General features: G+C 35.7%; 1 protein-coding gene and 1 long non-coding RNA gene across 8 annotated transcripts in view; one reads left to right on the top strand and one right to left on the bottom strand.

Moving 5' to 3' along the window:
* The window catches only part of LOC105834520 (nucleolysin TIAR), a 532,534-nt gene that overhangs the window by 361,676 nt on the left and 147,811 nt on the right, over positions 1–23,047 (top strand). Inside the window, exon 1 of one of the 7 annotated variants that reach the window (XM_036295523.1) lies at positions 1,833–3,939. The exons of the other annotated variants lie outside the window; for them this stretch is intronic. Within the exon in view, the coding sequence (XP_036151416.1) occupies positions 3,783–3,939 (157 nt within the window). The 5' untranslated portion in view covers positions 1,833–3,782. Of the gene's footprint in view, positions 1–1,832; positions 3,940–23,047 lie in introns of those variants that run through there. 7 annotated transcript variants of the gene reach the window in all.
* LOC118648915 lies at positions 9,782–22,910 on the bottom strand. Its single transcript, XR_004965506.1, has 2 exons — positions 22,790–22,910; positions 9,782–18,969 (listed from the first exon to the last, which is right to left on the bottom strand). It is a non-coding gene; the product is annotated as an uncharacterized LOC118648915 (long non-coding RNA).

Genomic DNA, 23,047 nt, shown 5'->3' with positions numbered 1-23,047 from the left:
ATGAATAAAGCGCATCGCGTTTGCGCCAAATTACAGAACGGTTAACTCTGTAATTAGCGACAATACCAGAGATTCAATGCAGAATGATATCAATGTACACGATGTTTTAAAGCTTCGTTATATGAAGCATTTCGAAACTTTTCATTAATACCACAAATGTCATTTTAGACCATGCATGAAAACATAAAATTACCTCTTGCGTACATCAATTGATTCGAACGGCTACGTCGCAAATACGAAATGTAAACGCCAATAAACTGTAATTTCGAAGCTTAATGAATATCGTCTAATTATCAACTAGTAAAAATAACCTCCATTAATTGCAAAAAAAAATTTTTACGTAAATATTAAACTGCTTGTACATGTATGTATGCATTTAAATATTTATATGCATATAAATTGATAATTATTAATTATCGAAATATTTTGGTAGTGTTAATATATTTATACGATAAGATCTGAAATGCAATTGTCATAAATTTATATTACATTCTCTAAGTTTTTTTTCCCTAATATCTCGATCGCAAGCGTCAAGCAAACAAAGTTATCTTGTGTTTATAAGGACCACAAGCACTCGTAAAACTTTCGTTCTTCTTCACAAACTTCAATCGAGAAACGCTCAATAAGATAAACGCAACTCCTGTCCTTGCCCTGCATCAATGTTACCGAAAACGGTAGAGGAATCCTTTCGGTATTTGGACGAAGCTTAGCATCGCAATCACCCTAGTTCGATCTGTTACCAGTGAGTGGCGCCACTTAATGGATCAGTAGTTACGGGCCGCATTGGGTCAGCCGCCACGCTGTTCTATTTTGAACGCGATAGAGATATTGAATATTGATATTACCTTAACAAAAGAGATCAAACTAGTTGTCTGAAATTGTCGAAATATTGAACCTCAAAATAAACTCTATTATTTTAATATAATTATTTTTTTATTTTGTTTCTTTTTCTACTTTTCATAATAAAAGACAAAATACTTTTCTACAGATTAGCTTCATTCTTGAGTAAAAAATAACAGTAGATTATATACTATGACATTATTAATATATACTTACTACATTGATTTTAATATATGCTGTAAATGCATTTATAGCAATTGAAATGGATTTTTTACTGATGAATAATATTGAAAAACAATTACATTTATGTATGCTTATGACATCATAACTATAACATCATATAAATATAGGCGTAGACATCTTAATAGATATTTAACAAATAAATAATAAATGACTTTTCTATTATACAACATTTTATAAATATATAGTATAAGGTAAATAAAACAAGAAAACACCGTCAGTTATTTTATTTCTCAATATCTCATTTTAATTACTTTTTTAGGATATGTTCGTATAAATTTTTAAAACATAAAGTAACATATTTTGGTCAACTTATAATTTTTCAAAATTATGTGTTATAAAAAAATTATGCAAGTATTTGATGCAAAGAATCCATGAACATTGAAAATGCGTACAATGTAATATAGCTAAATGACAGATATTCAGAAACGTCCGTATCACTTTTGCAATTCTTGTTATTCTTGTAATAGATGACTACAAAAGTGATGTTACAAATCTTTTCTAATACACTCATATTACATATAGAAATAATTTTTATATATTAAAGAGAATAATTTATTTTATTAAAAAATTAGAATAAGCAAATCGTATTAATTGACCTTTCAGTATCAAATCATCAGAATACATGAAAAACAACCCTTAGTGGATTTATTTTTTTATTTTTCCACGTAAAAGATTGATGTAATTTTATCTTCTTATTTGTATCTTTATATTTTCTATGATTGTTATTGTCAATAAACAAATAAATGTAATAAAATAATACTAAAACTATCAGAGAAGGAAAAAGATATTAATTTACATATCTCATTAATTAATAATTTTACGAACTCAAGTTTCTTTCTCAATATAAAAGCATTATAAATAAAAACGGTTCTTATGAGAAATTATTATTTGTTTTAAAGTTATCATAAAATTAAATATATTAATGAGAATTGAAGAAAAAAGAACTAATAAAACTAAACAAAAATCTGAATATCTCTCTCTAATATATCTTACATTCTAAATATCAATTATTTTTAGCAATTTTATTAATATCATTAATAATAAAAAAGACCAAAAATTTATTTGGTTAACTTAAAAATAGGAAATTACTGCCAATGAAGTTAAAAGTTGATAGACGTGTTTTCTTAAAAGAAAATTATTTAAAAAATGTTCTCTCTCTCTCTCTCTCCCTCTCTCTCTCTCTCTCTCTCTTTCTCTAGTAAAACTCGGAGATTGATTGACGTTTAATCTAGACGAAGGCATCGTACATTGCCAGTAAAAAATGAAATTGGCGAAAAATATGACCAATAATTCGGGACGCATCATCGCATATAGTGCTGCATTGGCTCCCGCATCGAACAACCCTCTCGGCGCGGCGGCGAACGAGCGACTGCTGGCTCGCGTCTTAGCTCGTGCGATTCCGCGGACGCTCGGGAACGCCGGCGCCTCTGGGCGTCGCGACGGCGGGCGTCCAGGGTTGGCAGGCTGGCAGGCAGGCAAAGGCAGGCGTCCCTTCGCGCTCACCCCGCCAGACGAGTTCCGACTCTACGCTCGGCCGGACGTGACGTAACGCGCGCAGCGTGGAGAGCGTAGAGAACGACGTCGCCGTCGTTGCGACCACCTACGTTGCTACCGCCGTCGTCGCCGCCGTCAATTGACTCTCCCCGTGCACGTTTGTCATCGGCATCGTCAGATATCGGACAAATCTATTCCATTTGCCGTGTCCTACATAAGTTGTCGGTGACGCTTTATTCGCGGGAGTTCAGAGCACGCGTATTTGACAACGCGACGCGCGCCGCTACCCTTCGTACGCACGAACGCCACCGCACGCAGTACCGCGTGCGCCAGCACTCAACCTTTCTCGTGGATGAATCGTAGTGCACCTAACGAATGTAAAAGAACAAAGGGAAATTGTTGAAACGAAAGACAAGAAGGATCACCGGAGGTGCATGAATGAAGAAGTAGGAAAATCTTCGTCGAACTTGATTGTTGAAGTGATCGTTTTGAGAATTGTGCGCGCCGGTGTTCACGCGGAACCTACCGAGCGCTGAATTCGAAACCGTAAAGTTTCTGCAGTTTTTATAGATTTCGCGAGCATAGTTTCGCAAAAGCGGCACTGTTTGTTCGCCGTCTGGAAGTCGAGCGAAGAAGTTCGACGAGTATTTTACAAGCGGACGAGACGAGCGGCAAATGTTGACCGCCACCAAAATTCGTGATCGACGAGGTGGTGCGACAACGTGAAGTAATGACGCGGGAAAGAAGAAATCACCTATATGACGACGCGATAGAACGTCAGGCGTAAGCACATGCGATGAGCAACACCGTTTCTTTATCGTGGACGAACGGCTACATATCGAACGTCTCGCGGTGCGGATTCGCAAGTAACACCAATCGAGTGATGCCAGATTCGCGGGACACTAACACGAGTGCTCGATCTACCTCTTAATTACGATCGTATTCGTTTCTCTCGTTCGATCGATTGTCGAAATTCCAGACGCGGCACACTCGGCGCGATTCAATTGTACCTGGCATGAATCGCACGCGTCGCTAATCATCTTCCCCTCCGATCACGTTACGAGGATCGAGGATACTGATCGAGATCGCGATCGCGCGTCCAGTGTCACCGTCGCCCGCTTTCGCGAAGATCCGTTTCGGAGTCACGTGCACGAAACTGCACCACTCAACTTTCACCACGGCGAGACAAACTCCACGTCGCAAAGATGCTGACCATGTCGACCTTGATGATGCCTACAACAATGACCACCATGACGAATCCGGGCCCGATACCTGCACACAGCGTGCCGCAAAAGATAGAACCACCTAAGCTGACTGCAGCGGCTACGCTCGCCCATACGCCAACACCCGCCAATAAATCAGGTGCCACTTTTATAAACTTATTTTGCATTGCCGTTTAAGCGCTGCTCCAAGAAACTTAGATTCGGTCCGTTATTTGTAGAACGATGTAAACGTAGACTGTTTAACTTTAGACTATAGTCAAGATGCCATTATCCTTAAACCGTTTGATTTCGGGAAGTCATTATCATTTTTTATATAATAAGTGTGAAAATTCAAAATTAAATTTTTTAACGGAAAAATTTATACTGTATAATTTACCAAATTTAGAAAAACAGAAATGAAAAATTTGAAATTTGACTTATATAAACGTTAAGAACACGCTTATCAAAAATGACAACAGACAGAATCAACACGTTATATGTAACGCATCTTTTTTCAAAATACACATATAATAAGAGGAAATTTTTAGAAATAGTATATTTCACGCAAAAGATATTTTTCTGACGTAAATAAATATATAATTTTATTTATTTCGGCATTTTTTGTTATTGGATAAGGCAAATTGAACGAGTCTTGGATATATACATATTTACGTGTTACATTTTTCTGCAAAACTGCGATCACTCCGCGCTCCAATTTCGATGTCTATAAAAGAAGTGCTAACTTCTCTTATGAAGGGAAAGGGGATAAGGATGGTAGGAGGAAGAGCAGGCTCGGTCGCCTGTCTCCCGCATTGAAATTCAAATGCGCGTTGCAATCTATCAGTTAACGATCTGAACTATTTTACAACAACTGCATGATTGATTTAGCATTTAAAAAAGCGAATTTCTTAGCTGCGCGCGCCGCGTGAACTCGCTTCCGTTAATTTGCCTCGAGGTAGCAGACATTGCGACAACATCTGCCGGTAATAACCGCGTCACGAGCATTCGGATCCTGCGATTATCCTACGATTAAAAATGCATAATTGCTATTAAACCGGGCGCGTCGAAATTTCAAGGATGGCCTTGGCGCCGCTCCAGAGCCTCCGTGAACGCTACTCAAATGGCGCTCAAGCCAGAATTTTTCTCCGTTCACAAGTAAAAAAACCTGGGCAAGGGGGAAGACCGGCCGCGTGAACGGAAACGATTGGATCCGTCCGCGCACACCGTGATTCGGATAACATCTCTCGCTTAGCCCTTCGACGCGGAAAGTCGTGATAATATATCGGCGAGGCGGTGGTACATGCCCTCGCAGGGACGGCTATGTTTGCATACGTGTACGTAATCCTAAGAATGGAATACGTACAACTGCCAATAGGGCAATCTCTAGCCGCGCACACTTAGCACGTACTAACAGTAGTTACCGTTACATCACGAACGTACGTGTCGTGGGAGCGTAACAAGGACGCGGGTTCGCGGCACGCCGTGCCACATCGCCACGTATACTTGGCCTACGTAGTATGCGTGATGTCGGCTACGTGAGCGAGGGTGGACACATGCAATTTATCGAAAATCACCCCACGTCACGACATTTCCTCGTGCGACGATTCGTATCTTGTTCCGTTCTTCGAGGATCAATCGTTACTAATTGTCGGAATTGAACGAAACAACATAAAGCGAATTCCGGGGGCCTACTTCTCTCTTCTCTCTAACCGTTACGAATCTCACTACAGTTGTTATAACTCCTTTGCTTGCCTAGATACAATCGGAGCATGTGTTTGCGGTTTATAACTGGTATGTTCGATGCCTGGAAGGATTGTTACTCGTTCTTGATAACGGGCGGCAACAAGAGAAATTTTAAACAAAACGTCAAGAGAAATTGAAGAAAAGTAATTCAATTTCTCAAGTTAAAAAAATTAAGATTTAGTTTCATAATAGGATTTTAGATCTGGAATGAAATTACCCACAAACGAAATGAACAAAAAATTTCTGCTAAAGCTAGTATAATATACAAGAGATATATTTTTAGTTCAATGTACAATACTAAAAGTTAATTACTAATACATAAAATTTTATTTTAGTCGCAATAATTAAAACAATTTATAAAATCGAAAACAAGAAATTATATTTTTCCAATTACAACAATATCTTTTTATCTGCACTAATATATTATTATAATGAATGTAAAATAAAAGATGTAGATATGAGGATATGTTATTCTAATATACGGCTTGCAAATGAAACTTTTGACATAATTTTAGAACGATTAATCTAAACAATCCGAAAACTACATTATAAACGATGAGTTTTGCGTCAGGTGGTACTACATTGTACCTCGGCGTGCCGCGAGTCACATGGTGCAACGTAATGTTAATGATCGTCGTGTCAATGGTCTCTCATCACAAACTACCATTAGTAAAGTAGCTAATGCTTTTTGATTATATAAATGCAAACTATGGAATGCTATATCAATAATATATCTTCATTTTCATGATGCACAATTAAAAAGTTGATAAAAATATGTTACTTAATAATTTATGAAAAATGACAATATTTATATACATATGTTAACGGTAGCTAAGAAATTGACAAAAAACATTAATGTGAATTGCATCAGTATCGTTATTCAATATGTATGACAACATCGGTTTTTATCTCGCTCGCTATCGAAAAAAAAGCTTTTCTGAGGCAATGATTTTTCTGGACCCTTTGGAAACTGGTGGATGCACACTTCCACGTATAGATCCGAGCACCTACAGGGTAAGTGCTCGTAAAGTTGTTTGTCTGCTCGATATACTGTAATAGCAAGAAGGCAGCCATTAGTACGTGAAATTCGTTTAAACGCAATTCGCGAACGCCGTAGTCCACAAATTGAATTACGTAAAGGTTCAGTCTTTCTTACTGTCAATTTGCATCGCAAAATATTATTTCGCAAGTGAATAGTTGCCGTGAGCGCGCGAGCAAATGCGAAAAAAAAAATTTTTTTAATAACAAGAATTGTTAGATTTTGCAATATAGTATTTCACTATTATAGTATTACACTATCAACTTTAATCATCTATCCAACGCTTTCAGTTAAATAAACGTCAATAAAAGTTACAAAAGGGTAAAATAATTAATCGTTAGTTTCCGACGTTATCTCACTCACATTCAGCAAAAAACAAGTAAAATTCTCGTATCCAAAATAATAAAGCTAATTTTTGAAGCATTAGTAGTACACACTGCATTGATGTTCATTCGTTACTGAAATCCACAACGTTTCAAAATTTTTCTTGTCGATTCAGTGGGTTTCCAGCGAACTTTAACGTCACAGTCGTGACAGTCGATAAATTGATCCATGTCAAACATGGCTCGATCATCAGACATCCCCGTGCCCCAAACTAATTTAGTGAGACATGAGAACACATAGATCCGTATCTCCGAGGAACACTCTATCGCATACGCGCGTGAGAGCATGATCGGGAAAGAAGTGACAAACGAGTAGGCAACAAGAGGCAGAACAATTCTTCCAGATAGAACGGAAGTCGACGATGGCTGCGCCGACGGCAACGAAAGCGCGAGCGATGGATGGCTTTAGCTTCGGTTTCCTGACGAGGTTACCGAAGTTTCGTTCGCAGATTCAATTTTAGTTGGCGCGCCAGCCCGCGCCACCACCATCCGCGGCTCTCAATGCCACGTAGGTACCTTACAGAGGCGGTTACCAACCCTCCTTTCTATATTCACTCTCGTATACTCGCGCCATCCACTCGCACGGCCTCTTGCCAACTATCCGCTACGGGGCCACTTTATCCGGTTGCGTTTAAGTTTCCGCAATTTTCCACGCCTGCCTTTGATTGCGGCTTGTTTCGATTTTATACGGAGCATTTTTCATTTCAAATGTGATGTACCATTTAACGGCGTTTACAATGGCGAGCGTAAATCAATCATAAGGAATACGATGTTTTTTTTTTAGTAAATTGTACATTATCAATTTAATTGTACGATTAAATTACATATTTTCGCAAGAATAAACGTATCGTTGGCGCAAATTTTGAAACAGTTAAGAAAAATTGGTTCCGTTATGCATTGTTGATCAAATAAAACATACATTAATTATGTTATATCACAATTATCTGGGTAATTATTACAATGTTTACTTTATATTTGTCAGATTTCAATAAACATTATAGGGATAAATTAAATTGCAATACTAATTTGAAATAATATGCATATAGCTTTTGTGTACATATTATTGATAAACGTAATGTAGTTAATGAAATCTCGACATTAAGCTAAACTAATGCTTTCGTTAAATACGTCAAAATAAAAGATTGAGCTCTTCTTTTTGTTGAACATTGTTAACAATATCCTGAGTATTACTTTATGATATTAACTCGAGTTGTTTCATTGTCGAAATAATTAACCACAAATACGCAAATGTTTTAATATTATGTCGTTGTTTGTAGTATTTAGTCGGGGATTGGAATCAGTAGATCAAAGCATATATGAATTATTCGAAATTTTTTTTAATTTCATTACAAGTATTATCTATTTAAATAATTGCAGAAATGCTTCATAATATCGTTGAATTATCTGCATATATATTCCCAGAGAAACACATTTTATTTTTAAATGTCATAACTGTTCCTCCATGCAATTCACAATTTTTGGAAATATCCTTATACTAATACAAATTTCGCATACGTATGTTTCGAAAATACGTAGTTATTATTATTTAAAATATTATGAAACAAATTTTGTATTATAATCGATAAAACAAAGAATCTGAAAAACGTATTCGTAGAATGTTTTCCCATATAAGATTAAAAATGTTTAATGTAATTTAAGATGTTTTTATATTATCTTTTTCATGTAACATATTTTATTTGAAAATTTATCTTTTTTTTCTATACATATTAATTGTATTGCAATTATATTTCATGTGTACTTAAATAACATCTCTCTCTCTCTCTCTCTCTCTCTCTCTCTCTCTCTCTTAAAATATAATTATTTTACAATATTAATTTCACTGAATAAGACTTAGTAAATTAAATATCAGACATTTATTCATTGCTGTATATAAATCAAAATTAAAATCTAAAAATGAATTTACATGATGTACACGTTTAGTTATATATATTAAAATTTACATGCTACGTCAATTCTCGGATCACAAAGGCAATATATTACATTCACATAAATTTCGTATATATAATTTTGTACAGAAGACTTTCTCATCGTTTGCATGCATGTTACTCATTTCTAAGAACAGAAATTGAAGGCATATAAATTTGCACAGTAAACTTCTGACAAAATTATTGCACTGTCTTATATTTCACGAATTGATTTTATAGCAAATTTTAAACAAATATTATCTTACGGCAGTACTACGCTATCATCTTTTATTGCTATTACAATATATTAGTTACATCTAATATGATTTGTTTGGCAATTACATTGACCATGAAGAAACTGATCGTATGCGTTATCACGTTAAGCTTTAAAAATAATTTACAACTACAAAACTACATTAACAGTTAAAGAAATGCTGATAATTTTGTAAATAAAAAAAAATTCTTTAAAACAGTCGCAAGTAATACTTTTTCTAAAATAATTTGAAAGAAACGCGTATTGTGAGAGAAAAATGTTCAAGTATTTATTAAGCTATTTAAATAAAGATACTTACATTGCATAAAATGTTTCTTAAAGTACATGTGTTCAACGAAATGATAGTATTTTAAGAAAAATAGAAGATCTGTCTACAAATGATAAAATATTGCTTGAATAAATTAAAGTTTATATTTATTTTCTGAACTAAAATTAAAAAAAGACTTCCGTAAATTCGATATATATAATTTTCAATTTTTTAAAAATATATTTTATATATTTTATATATCTGTATTTTATATATCTTTATTTTACAAATAAATTATTTTCAACTAAAAACCTGAATTTAATATTGAAAAATATGAAAACAGCAATGGAAAATATAGTATCTTAATTATATTTCTTTTATTTTTATTAAATTAATAACAAACAGTGGAAAGCTCAAACGAAGAAAAGCGTTAATGTAAGCTTTCTTTGTCTATACCTTTGTCTTGTCTTTTACTTAGGGGCGGTATATTAATCGCGTCGGCTACTCTCGACATTGCGAAAAGAGTTACAATAGAATATCTTTTCTATTATGAATTCAGATGTTTATTAATAATTCTGGGGTGAATTTTTATTACACTCTATCTAGGAGTGAAATGAAAACAGTAGTTGAAAAACAGTCAAGATGTAAAATACGGAGACATTATTGAAACAAAGTTGCATTAAAGCTATTCTCTCCCTTTCTCTTTCTCTTTCATTCATGAAAATTATATTAAAATCAAAGATAAATTTAAGATAATTTTTCAGACTTATATCGGTATTCTTTCAATCAACTAATTAATCTTTTAAATTATTATTATTAACATATGTATTTATATGAAAAAATTTAAATATCGTGACAATTTAGTAAATCTATTTGAAATGTCTTATATATTTGTATATAAATAGGCTACATTTTCATATTGTCATCATTTAGGTAACACAAATATAAACTCTTAGTCCAATCTCTTTAGTCTTTTGAAATTAACAAAAATTCTTTAATTTGTCTAATATGCATTCTTGTTTAATAATTTAATACTTTGATTCTTCTTTAGGTTACGATCTAGCAAAGGTCGATATCTGATAAATTTATGGTAGTAGGATCTATTCAAATGGATGACATTTCTATTTGGCATTACTTTGAGATATCAGCTACTTCTCGAGCTCACGTTGTCTTTTTGCACGTGCATTAAGGAAAAACCGACCGTCTCAAGTATCTTTTTCCAAAAATACCGGAGTCATACTTCATTTTCTGCTGAGTTGGGCATAGAAATGGGTATTTTCCGATTCCAAACTCGACGTGATAAATATGCAAATCGTGGTAACAGTTTGCTACAAACCTAGCACTGGATATTACAACGATAACTCTCGTTTAAAACTTATCGCTAAATAGAATACGCGTCTTACATGCCGTGTAAATTTATATGCGTTGCAAGTGACACTTACAAATTGTAGAAGAAAACTGTTTCTTTTCCCGACGTGCGTTTCTTTTTGTATCAACCAGAGGTACACGAGATGTGTACACACACACACACACACACACACATACATATATATATATATATATATATATATTACACGTATACATATGATACGTACTATCCAAATCATTCGTATCTCTATCTCGAGACTCGTTAATTGCTTTCTCATAATCATTGAAAAACACGGCTAATCTATCGAACGATATCGTCCAAATCTGAGCGATTTAAAGGGAGACCGAAAAACTTCCGTCCAGCGTAATAAAATGAGAGCGAGAGCCACTCGGCTAACGACATTTTCGTAGCCCCAAATGCGTCGCAAACGAATTGGAATCGCGTTGCAAAATTGATTATCAGTCTTCCTCCGTGGAGATGGCCGGGAGCATACCACGAGGTACTCACTTCGGGAATAACATTTGCCGAGCGGCGTAACGACTGATCCGTCTATTCCCAGTGGCAACGAAAACTCGTAAAACGGTACTTGGAAATTCGCTGCGCCAAGTTAAACTTGATGGAGACGGAGGGGTATGGCTGCGACTACTGCCCATGCTACCGCACTGCTCTACACCCGCCCAGTCATACGGATTCTGGTATAGTCGTGACCCAAAGGACCGAATAGCTGCTGGTCGTAGTCCACCGATGGGATGCGATGCGAAAAGTCGAGGCAGTACCTGTCGCGACCAAACAAGTGATCCGGGCGGCGAGAAGCGGGGTCAGGTACCGTGGGATGAAATGATATTGTTTTAGCCGGGAACGAGTCCGCTGTCGGTGCTTAGAACCCATTTTCCCGTAAAAACCGAGCGCGGTAATATCAAGCGGACTCGTACACTACTCCCTTGCACCCTCAAATGGCGCGCTATGTGTACAGAAAGGGAGATTGTGAGAATGAGAGCGAGGGAGGAAGAGAGAAGAGGAAAGACATTGTCGCGGACAAAGAGTTCGAAATATTCGACGATACCTACGTATACGACGCCCAAGGGAACGAGGACGGCAATACTGGCGACGCTGGGATACACAGAAGAAGCATCGCGGAAGTGGACGAAGTATGAATCGGAATCTTCGCCGAAAATTCTCTACCTTCTCTCTACTGTCCGTTTCAGCGTGAAGTCTCGTAGTACACACGTGGAAAACCGCATGGGTTTGCGTGCAACTTGGCTGGTTGCCTCGAATGGCGGAGCAAAATCTGACCCTCTTTCAACGAGGGATAAATCTAAAATTTGGCATCAAAAAGACTCACCCGCGAAAGACGATGGGGGAAAAAAGGCACATGGCAAAATTCGATCAGCGCTAAACTTGTTTTATATTGGGCGGAAAATGATCACGCGAATATAATTTATTCACCACTGTTTGTGTGATTACTATTTCTAAAATCTTCCATGATATTGTATGTTGGAACTGATGATATCTTTATTACCGAAACATCGTTGTTAGATTGTACATGACTTATTTACAATATGCTCCAAGAGCCTCGATTTGAATTTTAATGAGCAATTTTGTATAATTTTGGAATTAATCTTTCTTTAACTTTAAGATTAGCTAGTATTTATGTAGTTTTTGAATATTTTATATTTTGATGATATGAAATTCTTGAAAATTAAAATTCTGAAAAAAACAAAATTAATGATATACTCCGGTAATTATTTATAAATGAGTCAATGTATTAACAATTAATACATTAATGTTTACAGTTTCCAATGATTTCAAGAATTATTCTAAAAAGAATTTCTCTCTTACTACAAAGACAATTTTTTAATTAAAAAATTCTTGATTAGTATAATACTAATAAAACCACAATAATATGTCTGTGGAAATCATACCTCGTAAAAGCCGAGTAATCTTCTTTGTTGTTTTAAAAAACTCATTACATATTCTCATTATACATTTTCTCAGTAACATATTAAAACAACGCAAAAAAATTTATAAAAATTTTGACTGAATAGCTGTTACTTTATATCTTGTTTAATTTTTTTCTATATTAAGGAAAAGCATCTAACTATAATCCCGTCGTTTGATCCATAGTTTTTCTATTATAGCAAAAAGAAAACTGCTAATGACTACGTTACTGCTAGTGTAAAAATTTCATGAAAATTATGACTAGTAAGTTTCTTCTTATGTTTTTCTGTGGTTAACGATAGATGCTTTATCGATCCGAAAATATCAAACTGGTATAATAACTATGGTGTGTCAGCGCTTGGCTGGTTGACTGGCTGGCTGACTGGTTAACTGGCGTGGCGCTGGTTGGCTGGGTGACTAGAGCACTCCCTCGTACACCTACCCTATAAAGCAGCAGCTGTAACCCGGATGCGGAAGTCGTGTTCGCTGGCCAGGTCGAGTTCTCGCGCCTCGAGATGCACGACCTACCGTAAATCGTTTCGTTCGACGTGCCATCGAATCGACTGCTCGAGTGACCAAGTGTTGTATAGTAATAATAATGTCAAGATGCTTTGATTTATATAAAAAATTGAATCCCATTAACATATAATCATCTCATTTCTTTTTTATCGTGAGAAAAAAATATTATCCGAGCTATCTGCATTTCGCGTTTATAAAGCAGAATATTTTATTGTTAACTTTAATTAATTATCATTTTTCATATATTTGAAAATGATGTAAATAGTAAATTTATAGAAATAATTAAAAATCTATGTAATACAAAAACAACATTGGAAAAATTGCATTTATATCTACGTATTGGTATTGATATTTTGCACCGTTTAATAGAACGTTTAAAATTGAACATTTTATAATTTTATATAAGTTGTATATTTTAATTGACGTTAATTGGCAATGATATTATTGATAGAAATTTATTTTATCAATATATAGCATTTAATTTGCGTCAGAAGCATCGTTAAATACACCTGAATTATTTTGTCGGAAAAACAAGTGGCAGTGAGTCAATATTAATTTCATTAGTTTAACTTGAGTGTCATTGAACCGTTTTCTCCACTAATCGCATTTTAAATCCATTCGACATTTCTCTATCGAGGGAAGTATAATTTGAGAAATGTGTAATCTAAACGGTGATTTTCATCCTAACAAAAACTTTGATTATACATGACGCTTTGTAGATTCTATCTACTGCTGTGAATAGCTGAGAAATATTACAAGCGCGAAAACTATCTCTAGCGTAAAATTTGCTTTAATCGGGAGGTCGCGTGTCGCTCAAGGGTTGTTTGAAAGGGCGAGCATGGATAACGTATCTCTTCAAAGCCCGTTGTTCCTGCGCTAAAACGCGCCATCATTAGGCACGTTCACGTGCCGATATTTGAAAATTCATTATTGTCGTACGCGTTGCATCCCTCAATGGAGCTATTTCACAGAGGGATTTTAGGGATATTTCTCGCCTTTGTCATGATTGCCTTGGCGCAAAGCCATTTAAAGGCATATACAATTTTTTTATTCACATAAATATCGTAAAAAATATAAAAATCTTGTTCTAGAAAATGAAAACCTTATAACACTGTTACATAACTTATACTTTGCCTTAATTAAAAATTTTGCACTCGATTTAATATGTATTTCATTTCTGCTTCTTGTTTTCTAAGAAATTTAAAGCAGTATAAACTCAGTAAAAGCATCATAATGCAATATTAATGATCTATATCTACTCTATATAACCGACACGTAATTTATTTTACTTAGCTCGAATAACATTTCAATTTTTTTACGCCCGTTATAAAGCTAAGATCACTGGCTGTTTGCAAAATTCTTTGAACACAAAGTCGACATTATCTATGTAGAATATAACCGAGTTACGCATATAACATTAAGAAGCTACCAAAAGTACGTAATATGTCTATTCATGTAGTATCGTTACCACTTACTCCGTTGTGCCTGTTTCGTTTGTAAACGAAGAACGTACACTTGCGTGCACGACCGTCGCCTTCTTTATGCATGTTGTAAAAAACTTGTCAGATAACGAATATAACGTGGACAGTTACTTCAAGCGACGGATATTGCATTCGCTGTAGTAACAGCCAAAGTGGTTGCTCGCATTAAGTGCGTTTTACGCTCGTGGATTTAAGAGAGCGGGTCGCGGGTAGGCTGATCAATATGCTAATATTTTGATGCCTCTACTCCGCTCGACGAATTAAATTACGTTCTACGAACGAAGATAGAGAATATATACGAGGAGGTAACGGCAGAAAGAAAGAGCACAAAATGAGGGGGTAGTGGAACGAAGTGCTCGACGTTTGAAGATAAGGTAGGTAGGTATTACATAAGATACCACTTAATATTATAGTACATTCACCTAACGCGTTACCAATGTTACATACTCGGAGTGAAAACAATGACGTGTACTGTATATAGGCGACAGGAAATTTAATCTTTTTATACACTTGTAAGACGTACACGAAAGTAAATTTATGCTTTGCTAAGTACACACTTTTTTGTTATGCAATGAAAATGTGATCCGTATAAAATAAATGCACGATGGAGTGCAAGTAAAAAATTATATATATATGTGTGTGTGTGTGTGGTAAACTGTAAACATTATGGAATATTGTAGTCATGTATACGCAAGAAAGTATTACGTTGTCTAAACTATTATGTTATAACAAATTTAACGACATATTATATATATTATGCAAGATATCAAGGTCAGAAGTACTGACATATTTCTTCTTTAACTGCACGTACACAAGGACTAAAGCAGCAAGCGTTGAAAGTTTTGAAATAGTTTGAATTATCCAGTAGGTACTTTAAAACCACGACGTACCTCGCGGTTTAGCCTTTAATACAATGCTTGTCGCAAATATGTTCATAGAAAGATCATGTGTTGACAAATTTATATATGCTTAGAAAAATTATTTTTTAAAAGGTTAATTTGCATCGCATAAAATGTCAGTCAGTATAACTGTAATGTAATTGTGAGTAAGGGAATTCAAACAATGTTCTCCATCAATTGAACAAAATGAATTTCTCGAAGTTTAAGAAATCACGATGTATGATTCTTGCTCTAAATAATCGATGACGTTTAATTATAACACGTCCAACTGTAATACGTAGGAAGAGCGCTTTATAACGCGGTTTAAATTATTTCCATAAAGTTTGCGATTTCTAAACTTTTGGAAGTCTGTCTGTGTCATTATATCTATATTATCGTTGCAATTATCCGAATTACCTCTCCCAAGACGGGGACTTTTTCGCGATCATGCGCGAAATACAGTATTTTTATCTGATGCACGCAACCAAATTAAGACGAAGATCGTCCGAGTCTATCGAAGTTCGATAGGTTAACGAGCAAAGTTTATTTGCGTATTTATTACTCTCTACGGACGAGAGGATACTATCTTCATACTGCATTACAGCAGACTTTCCTTCGCGCGAAGCTCGCCCTCGTTACACGTATAATGTCCAACGGATTGCAGGTACACTTTCCGCGTTCTTATTAAAAATTTTACGTCGCTACCTTGTGCATCCAGAATATACGTCGCATTTTCTCCCGTGACTGCACCAACGATTCTTGAAGCTGTTGGACGAAGAAGTACTCTTACTTCACTAATAAGATCTCGTTCTTGCAGACGAAGTTACTCGCGTATCTGTTGTTTGGAAGTGTAATTTACTCTACACGATCCTTGAAAGGGACATACAGATTCTCAATGAGAATCTACAACGTAGGGAAGACATCCGAACTATTTACGAGTTCTATAATATTCCACCTAAAATTTCATGGAAGCTTCGGAAAGTTCGTTCGCCATTTAATTATGATAGCAGTGAATTTAAGGCAACTATGTTATACATTGCACGTTCAGTCTCGACAACTGTTCTTAACATTTTAGAAATTTCCGAACCATTTATGACCATTTATCTTGACGTGTTAATGCGAAATGGGCTTAACGCAAATGCACGTAGAGGCTTGCTCTGCAAAATGGAACCGATGGAAATTCGGTAGAACTGAATGAAAGATGACGCAAGTTAGAGAACCTCTTTCGCGAGAATGAATTTTGGGGAGAAGAACTCGCTTATTGGATTGGGACTGCCATATCCCAAACATTATAATAATCTAACGGGGGAGTCTCTAGATAATCTTGATAGAGACCTACTTATCGGAAAGTACCGGATCCATCGTAGACGACGCGAAAGGTTACGAGAAGAAAGGAGAGAGGAGTAGAGAGGAAAGGAGGAAAGACAGGGCGAGCTGCCTTTGGATAAGGGATGCTGCTGGCGCATCATATTACTTATCTAGCTATCTTCTGGTTTACCCGGGACCATAGGATGAACCGTATGCCGTACGAAAATAAATATGGTTTCCACTGTGTAATGCACTTAGTCACCATTCTCTCGATTTTCTCTGCCATCGGTTTGCCCTCTTTCTTTCATTGCCGTTTTCACCTCGGTTTACTATCGCGTGCGTGCTGCACGATGTAAAATCCGGTTTCCTTCACGATCACGCTCAATTACTTTTTTGCACTTAAACCGGTCAGACTTAGATAAAATACGAGATTACATTTTCACACATTAACCGCTCTATCTCGTGCCAGCTTCGTCTATATTGATATTCAATTACTTTCTATTCTTATTCTATAATTAAATATAAATCGTAAGGAAAATTAAATTGTTCAATGCTGCGTGCAATTTTATACGAATGATTCAGTTTGTCAGAATAACTAATAAGAAACATAAATCATTTCGATGCTCAAAGAAAAGATAATATTACAATATTTTTACTTTATGTTGTGATTGTAGTTTTATTAATTAAATCTAATTATGTATCAATTATTCAATAATTCAATGCAAGCTTATATAATGAAATAACGAAAAATATATCATCGTATAACGAGAAATAATACCCCCCTATCTTTATGTTACATTTTATGTATTTACGTTTGCACATTAATGTGCAATTTTAATGCCATTTCGCGTTATTTCTTCGTTTTGAACAGTATAGCTCGTGTGATCTGCAGTTTCCACTTCAGAGCACGTGATCGCATCTAGATCGTCTTTCCGTTCCTACTTCGACGATGCCTCGTCAAGGAACGTTATATCTTTAGATCTTTGAAAAAGACTGCAAGCGATTTCGGAGAATCTAAAATTCCGACCCGAATTCGATGTCGAACGACGTACGTGTAGTGTCGAGCGATCTTACTGGCAAGATTACGAGCGGGGTCAGTAAGCGTAGCCAATCAGATTTACGAGGCAGGACATATCATGATCGCCTTTACGACAATTAGTCACCGTCATCCTTCTTTCACCTGACGCACCGCAGCCGTGCAGTGATGGAAAAGTGGTAAAACTATCGCAAAAACAACGGCGCGATATCATGCTCCTCCGTATATCGTTGATTTTGAAGTTCCATGTAACGACACGCCCTAATTTATACTGATTAGTTACAGCTGCTGACAGAGTGGAATTGCAGAAATTGGAACTTATCAAATCGAATCCCCATAAAAACGGGGAATTCAAATTTACATTACGACACTTTACATTAATTTTATTTAAAATTCGCTAAACTGATAAAACTTCGATTTTATTTATAAATATATCTTTGTAGATTTATTATAAAATTACAAATATATAATGATGATATTATTGAACGTCGGAATTACTACTATATTTAGAGAAATATTCAGATATTATTGAACACGATATGGTCTTTATTTATAGATTTCTTTTATAACGAGAAGAAAGATTATTTTATAATGATAATTATCACAATCAGCTTTCTTTGTAACACTCCTAAAGACCATAAAAATAAACCATTTTATATTTTCTATCTAGACGATATATTACGTGCAGATGGTGTTTTACTAATATACGTCACGTACGCCTTTCTTGATTCTTCCCAAGTCCGCTACCCGCATTTCGCGATCAGGATGCCGTTCGCCGTGCCCATGGCCGAAGAATTCCCATGCGTTTTTTCTCGAGTAGTTCGAACGAACCAATCACCCCCCCCCCCTTTCCTTCTCCCAGCTCTAGGGAGATGGTGGGCGATGGGCGAGGTGGTAGAAGCGGGGTAGCGTGAGTTGGGATCGATGGAGATAATGCCTATTACTCCTAATGCGAAACTCACTCCTCTTCTATCTTTGCCCCGCTCTATCTTCGATCCTGTAGCCAGTTTCCCTTCGCCCGACCGTTCCGTTCTCATGGCTCTTCGCAATCTGTAACCAATGCTCAATTACCATCTCCACTGACTCCATTTTCGACATCTTTCTTTACTCGTTGCCGTCGTCATTGATTGGAATTTTGCATTTGTAATTTGTAAACGCGCATTATTTAATGATAATTAGTGATGATAGTACAATTTTATGTTAATGTCAAATAAAAACACATGCTGTTGAATTGCAAAAAATAAAGTTTCCAAAGAAAAACAATGAAATATGTATAAGATCTATTCGTATTGCTTGCACTTTTTATAATTAAAATCTTTCTCTCTCTCTCTCTCTCTGTGTCTCTCTTTCTCTCCAACATGAATGTATACTTACCTCATTTTAGTGCAAAAATTTGTGGAGATTTTTAATAACATGAGAATATAGATCTTATAGTTATGTAATTAAATTATACTTATGATAATTATAATTAAATTTAATTTTGTTTTGTTTGTTTTACACGTATTTTTACAATGTTTAATTTCAACGTAATCGTAAACAAAAATTCTCGGTATAAACCAAATTGATTGTAAATTGTTGCTTATTTAATTTGGGTGACTATCGCGTTTATCTCGAACAAGAAGAAAGCCCCAGTCTTTCTCCAATTTCGTCGGCACCAACTTTTTCCATTTACTTTTACTTTTCCAATCGTCTCGTTCACTTTTAGAAAACGCAGAGTATATTACAGAAACAAAACGAATTCGCGCTGAATACACCGTAGTAGTAAGTTCTGTGGGCGCAGTAACCTGTTGAGTGTATTCGCGTAAGTGGTGAGTAGTGGATACGTATACGTGCGAAAGTCTGGGGATGAAGTTTCTGGGGGAAATACAGGCGAGACACTACGCTCGTGAGAATTGCAACATACAAACGGTAAGTGTATTCGTATCTAAGAATCCGAGAACAATACATCCGCAGAGCTATGCGAGCGGCCTTGTAACGACTTCGAAAGACGTTTATGCAATCCGATATGAAAGAAGCGTAACTTCAAATGCAACTGGTGGTAAAAAAGGAGATAAAAAATATATACGTAGTCGAAGAAATATTTTTGAACGCTGGGCGAGAAGAGCAGATAGAATTATGTAGTTTTTACTCGTTATTGAAATCCTTTAAAGTTCCTACCGTGAAATGTTTCTTGCATTAAAGTTAGTTCTTGGCCAGTAAAGCTGTTTCTATATAAATAAGAAAGTTGTGGGAATTTGATAGTTAATATTTTCTCAAGAAAATATATAATAAAGCCAATACTAATAACGATAGTTTGCTCTATAAATATCAATTAAATCATGGCTCGCGCTTAGGGCAAACATTTTTTTTAAATTACTTTTATTACATAAAAAGATTGTCTCGTTAACTACTTATAAGTGACGGTTGCGACTGATAATATAAGCAACTTTAACCATTAGCCTATATTCACCATCTACCCTCATCAAGCCGATAAATGCACCTATGACATCAATTCGTGGTCTCATAGTCTTTCTAACGATCATTTGGCAATTAAATGCACCATAACGCGAAGTGGCCCTCGAAAGTTTCGAGATACCGTCCTGATATTGATCCTAGATAATGGATATTAAAGATTGGTTTATGATCAGCTTAGTGTGAGAACGGTGTAAACGTATCACGCGTAAATTAAATCGTTAAAGTGATACAGGCGAGGATGATAACACCGTTCTTCAAAATATAGGGCATTGTTTTTATTATTCCCTTATGCGAACTAGCTAGATATGATTTCATATTTTCGCTGAAACATGTCGCAAAACAGTAATTTTACGTTTATCCGATTACATCGTTTAAGTATCTTTTGCGAACGCTACGCACGAATGTTCCGATCACGTCTATATTTCGCGATCATAAATTACATCAACTCGCTAACAGCACGCTTTGAAATTAGCGTTGTAACGTGGTCGAGCGTTGCACCGGGGAATAACAATGTCCCCGGCTCACGTGCGCACGTGTATGTACCAAGCATTGTGTGCATCTAATTTCGGAACAATGTTGACGTCATTTCCGTTTTCATTTAATCCGCTGATGACTATATGAAATGTTTGGACATTGCAGATCATATATATTAATCAGTATACATTTATGATCATGGCTTCTGTGACAGCAAAACATCGTAGCCACAAGTAAGGACAACATGTTACAAAGTGAAGTTTGTCGAGAGAGAGAGTGAGAGAAAGAGAAAGGAGTTGAGTAAAATAGTATTTTTGTAAGATTTTTCCTACATAGTATGCACTTCTTACATATCCTTTTTGTAGAATTTTATTCTTACACATTCTAAATAAATATTTAGGTAAATATATTTTTAAGATTTATAATTTCATAAATGTTATATACTTTTGCGATACACGCAGGAAGATGATTGTTATGTTTCTACTTTGGAAAAATAGAATCTTAAATCAAAGGAATAAGAAAAGAATGGCAAAAAGAACCAGCACTGGGCTTTCGCATGCAGGTTAAACCCTGCAAGTTATCACTAATCTTCCTTTTGTTGTGACGTAGCGGGCGTAACATGCAAATATATGTATATTAAAAGAAAATACTCGGTGGTAGTTTTGCGCGCATCGTCACGCTCTTAATCGTGCGTCGCAGACAGTTCAAGATCCGATTCGCGAAGTGTCGGTGAAATTAGCGTTCGTGGTCAAACGTTTCGCCACGGAAGTAACAATGTGCGTCCGCGGCCGATGCGTCGGCAATCATGCGACCGTGGTATCGGTGTGTGTACATACGTGGCATTGTGTTAGCCGTTAAGCATTTGATACGGCTACCTTCCTGTCGCGCGTCCCGTCGCGTCGGTGGCCGGTGCTATTGTCGTCGGTGCGTTCACGTTGTAACCGAGCCGCGTCGTTTCTCCGTGTGCGATACGATCCGATACGCCCGTCGGCCGTGTACGGACGACGAATGTGTGACGCACGTACGAAGAGCCGCACTTAAAACAGCGGTGCATACTGAAGTGGCCGCACGAAAACGAAGCGACAAGCCCAACGAAGGCGGACGTGCGTGTGAGTCGAGATATGATAAAATGTAAAAAACGAGATAAGAGGAAAAATATATAGGGAATATGGAGTAAAACTGAATCTCGAGAGAGTGCGTTCGTGAACAGCAAAGTATGAATATACTTAATGGCTGAAACTTGCAAAAAAAAAAAAATGCCTACCGTTAACGGATATTTTCCGTTGAAATGTTATATTTAAATTATTCAATAATTAAAGAGCAAATATAAAGTAATGTATATATAATATAAATATAATATTGTTATTATAAATTTAAATCGTGTATTAGCTAAAACAAAATGTTAATTAAAATACTAATTAAAATATCAACTAAATATTTGTTATCTAAATTAATAATACAACGAGTTATTTAATTTATGCGCTTCGATAAAAATAAAGTTGTAAAATTACTTTTCTCTGCCTCGTCTTATCTATACAAAGTTCATAATTTTTTTATTTAATACAAATAAATTTAGAATCGTAAACTTTTTATGCACTATGAAGAAAATTTTTTTTACTCCCAATATACAAATAGAAAAATTTTTATTAGAAAACTTTGTGTTCGACTATTGTCTACACTTCCAAATATTTGACAATAAGATAGAAAAATAAAATTTGATTTACACCAAACAAAAATTAACGATCAAATTTAAACATACTGTGTAAATCTATTATTGTTATTTATTACTACTTTATTCCAACTTAATTATTCCTGCAGTTTTTTTAATGACGCATCAATAAAGTTCTTTGTATTTTCATATTCTTTTGTCACATGGTTATTATCTCATTTATTACATTTGATAAAAAGAAAATGTAAAAAGACCAAAAAAATGCATACGCACTTGCAATTGTTTGTAATTGTTTTGCTGATGTCTCTGTGTTTGCATACGGCCTTATGCACATAATGTAAAAGCGATAAGCGCGAGTGTGGGATCCAACGACAACCGTCCACGGACGCTTACGCAGTACACTTTCGACCGTTCCCGTAACGCGAACGATTTGACAAAATCTCGTTAGTCGCAAAGTCTCGATGAGGATCTAGTCCACATCCACAGTATAAACAGTGCTCGTCATTCGACTTACGCACGTTTCGACCGTGA

Source organism: Monomorium pharaonis, chromosome 1, assembly GCF_013373865.1.
Source record: "Monomorium pharaonis isolate MP-MQ-018 chromosome 1, ASM1337386v2, whole genome shotgun sequence".
In the NCBI taxonomy this organism is placed as follows: Eukaryota; Metazoa; Arthropoda; class Insecta; order Hymenoptera; family Formicidae; genus Monomorium; species Monomorium pharaonis.
This window is presented reverse-complemented; position numbering and strand designations above follow the sequence as displayed.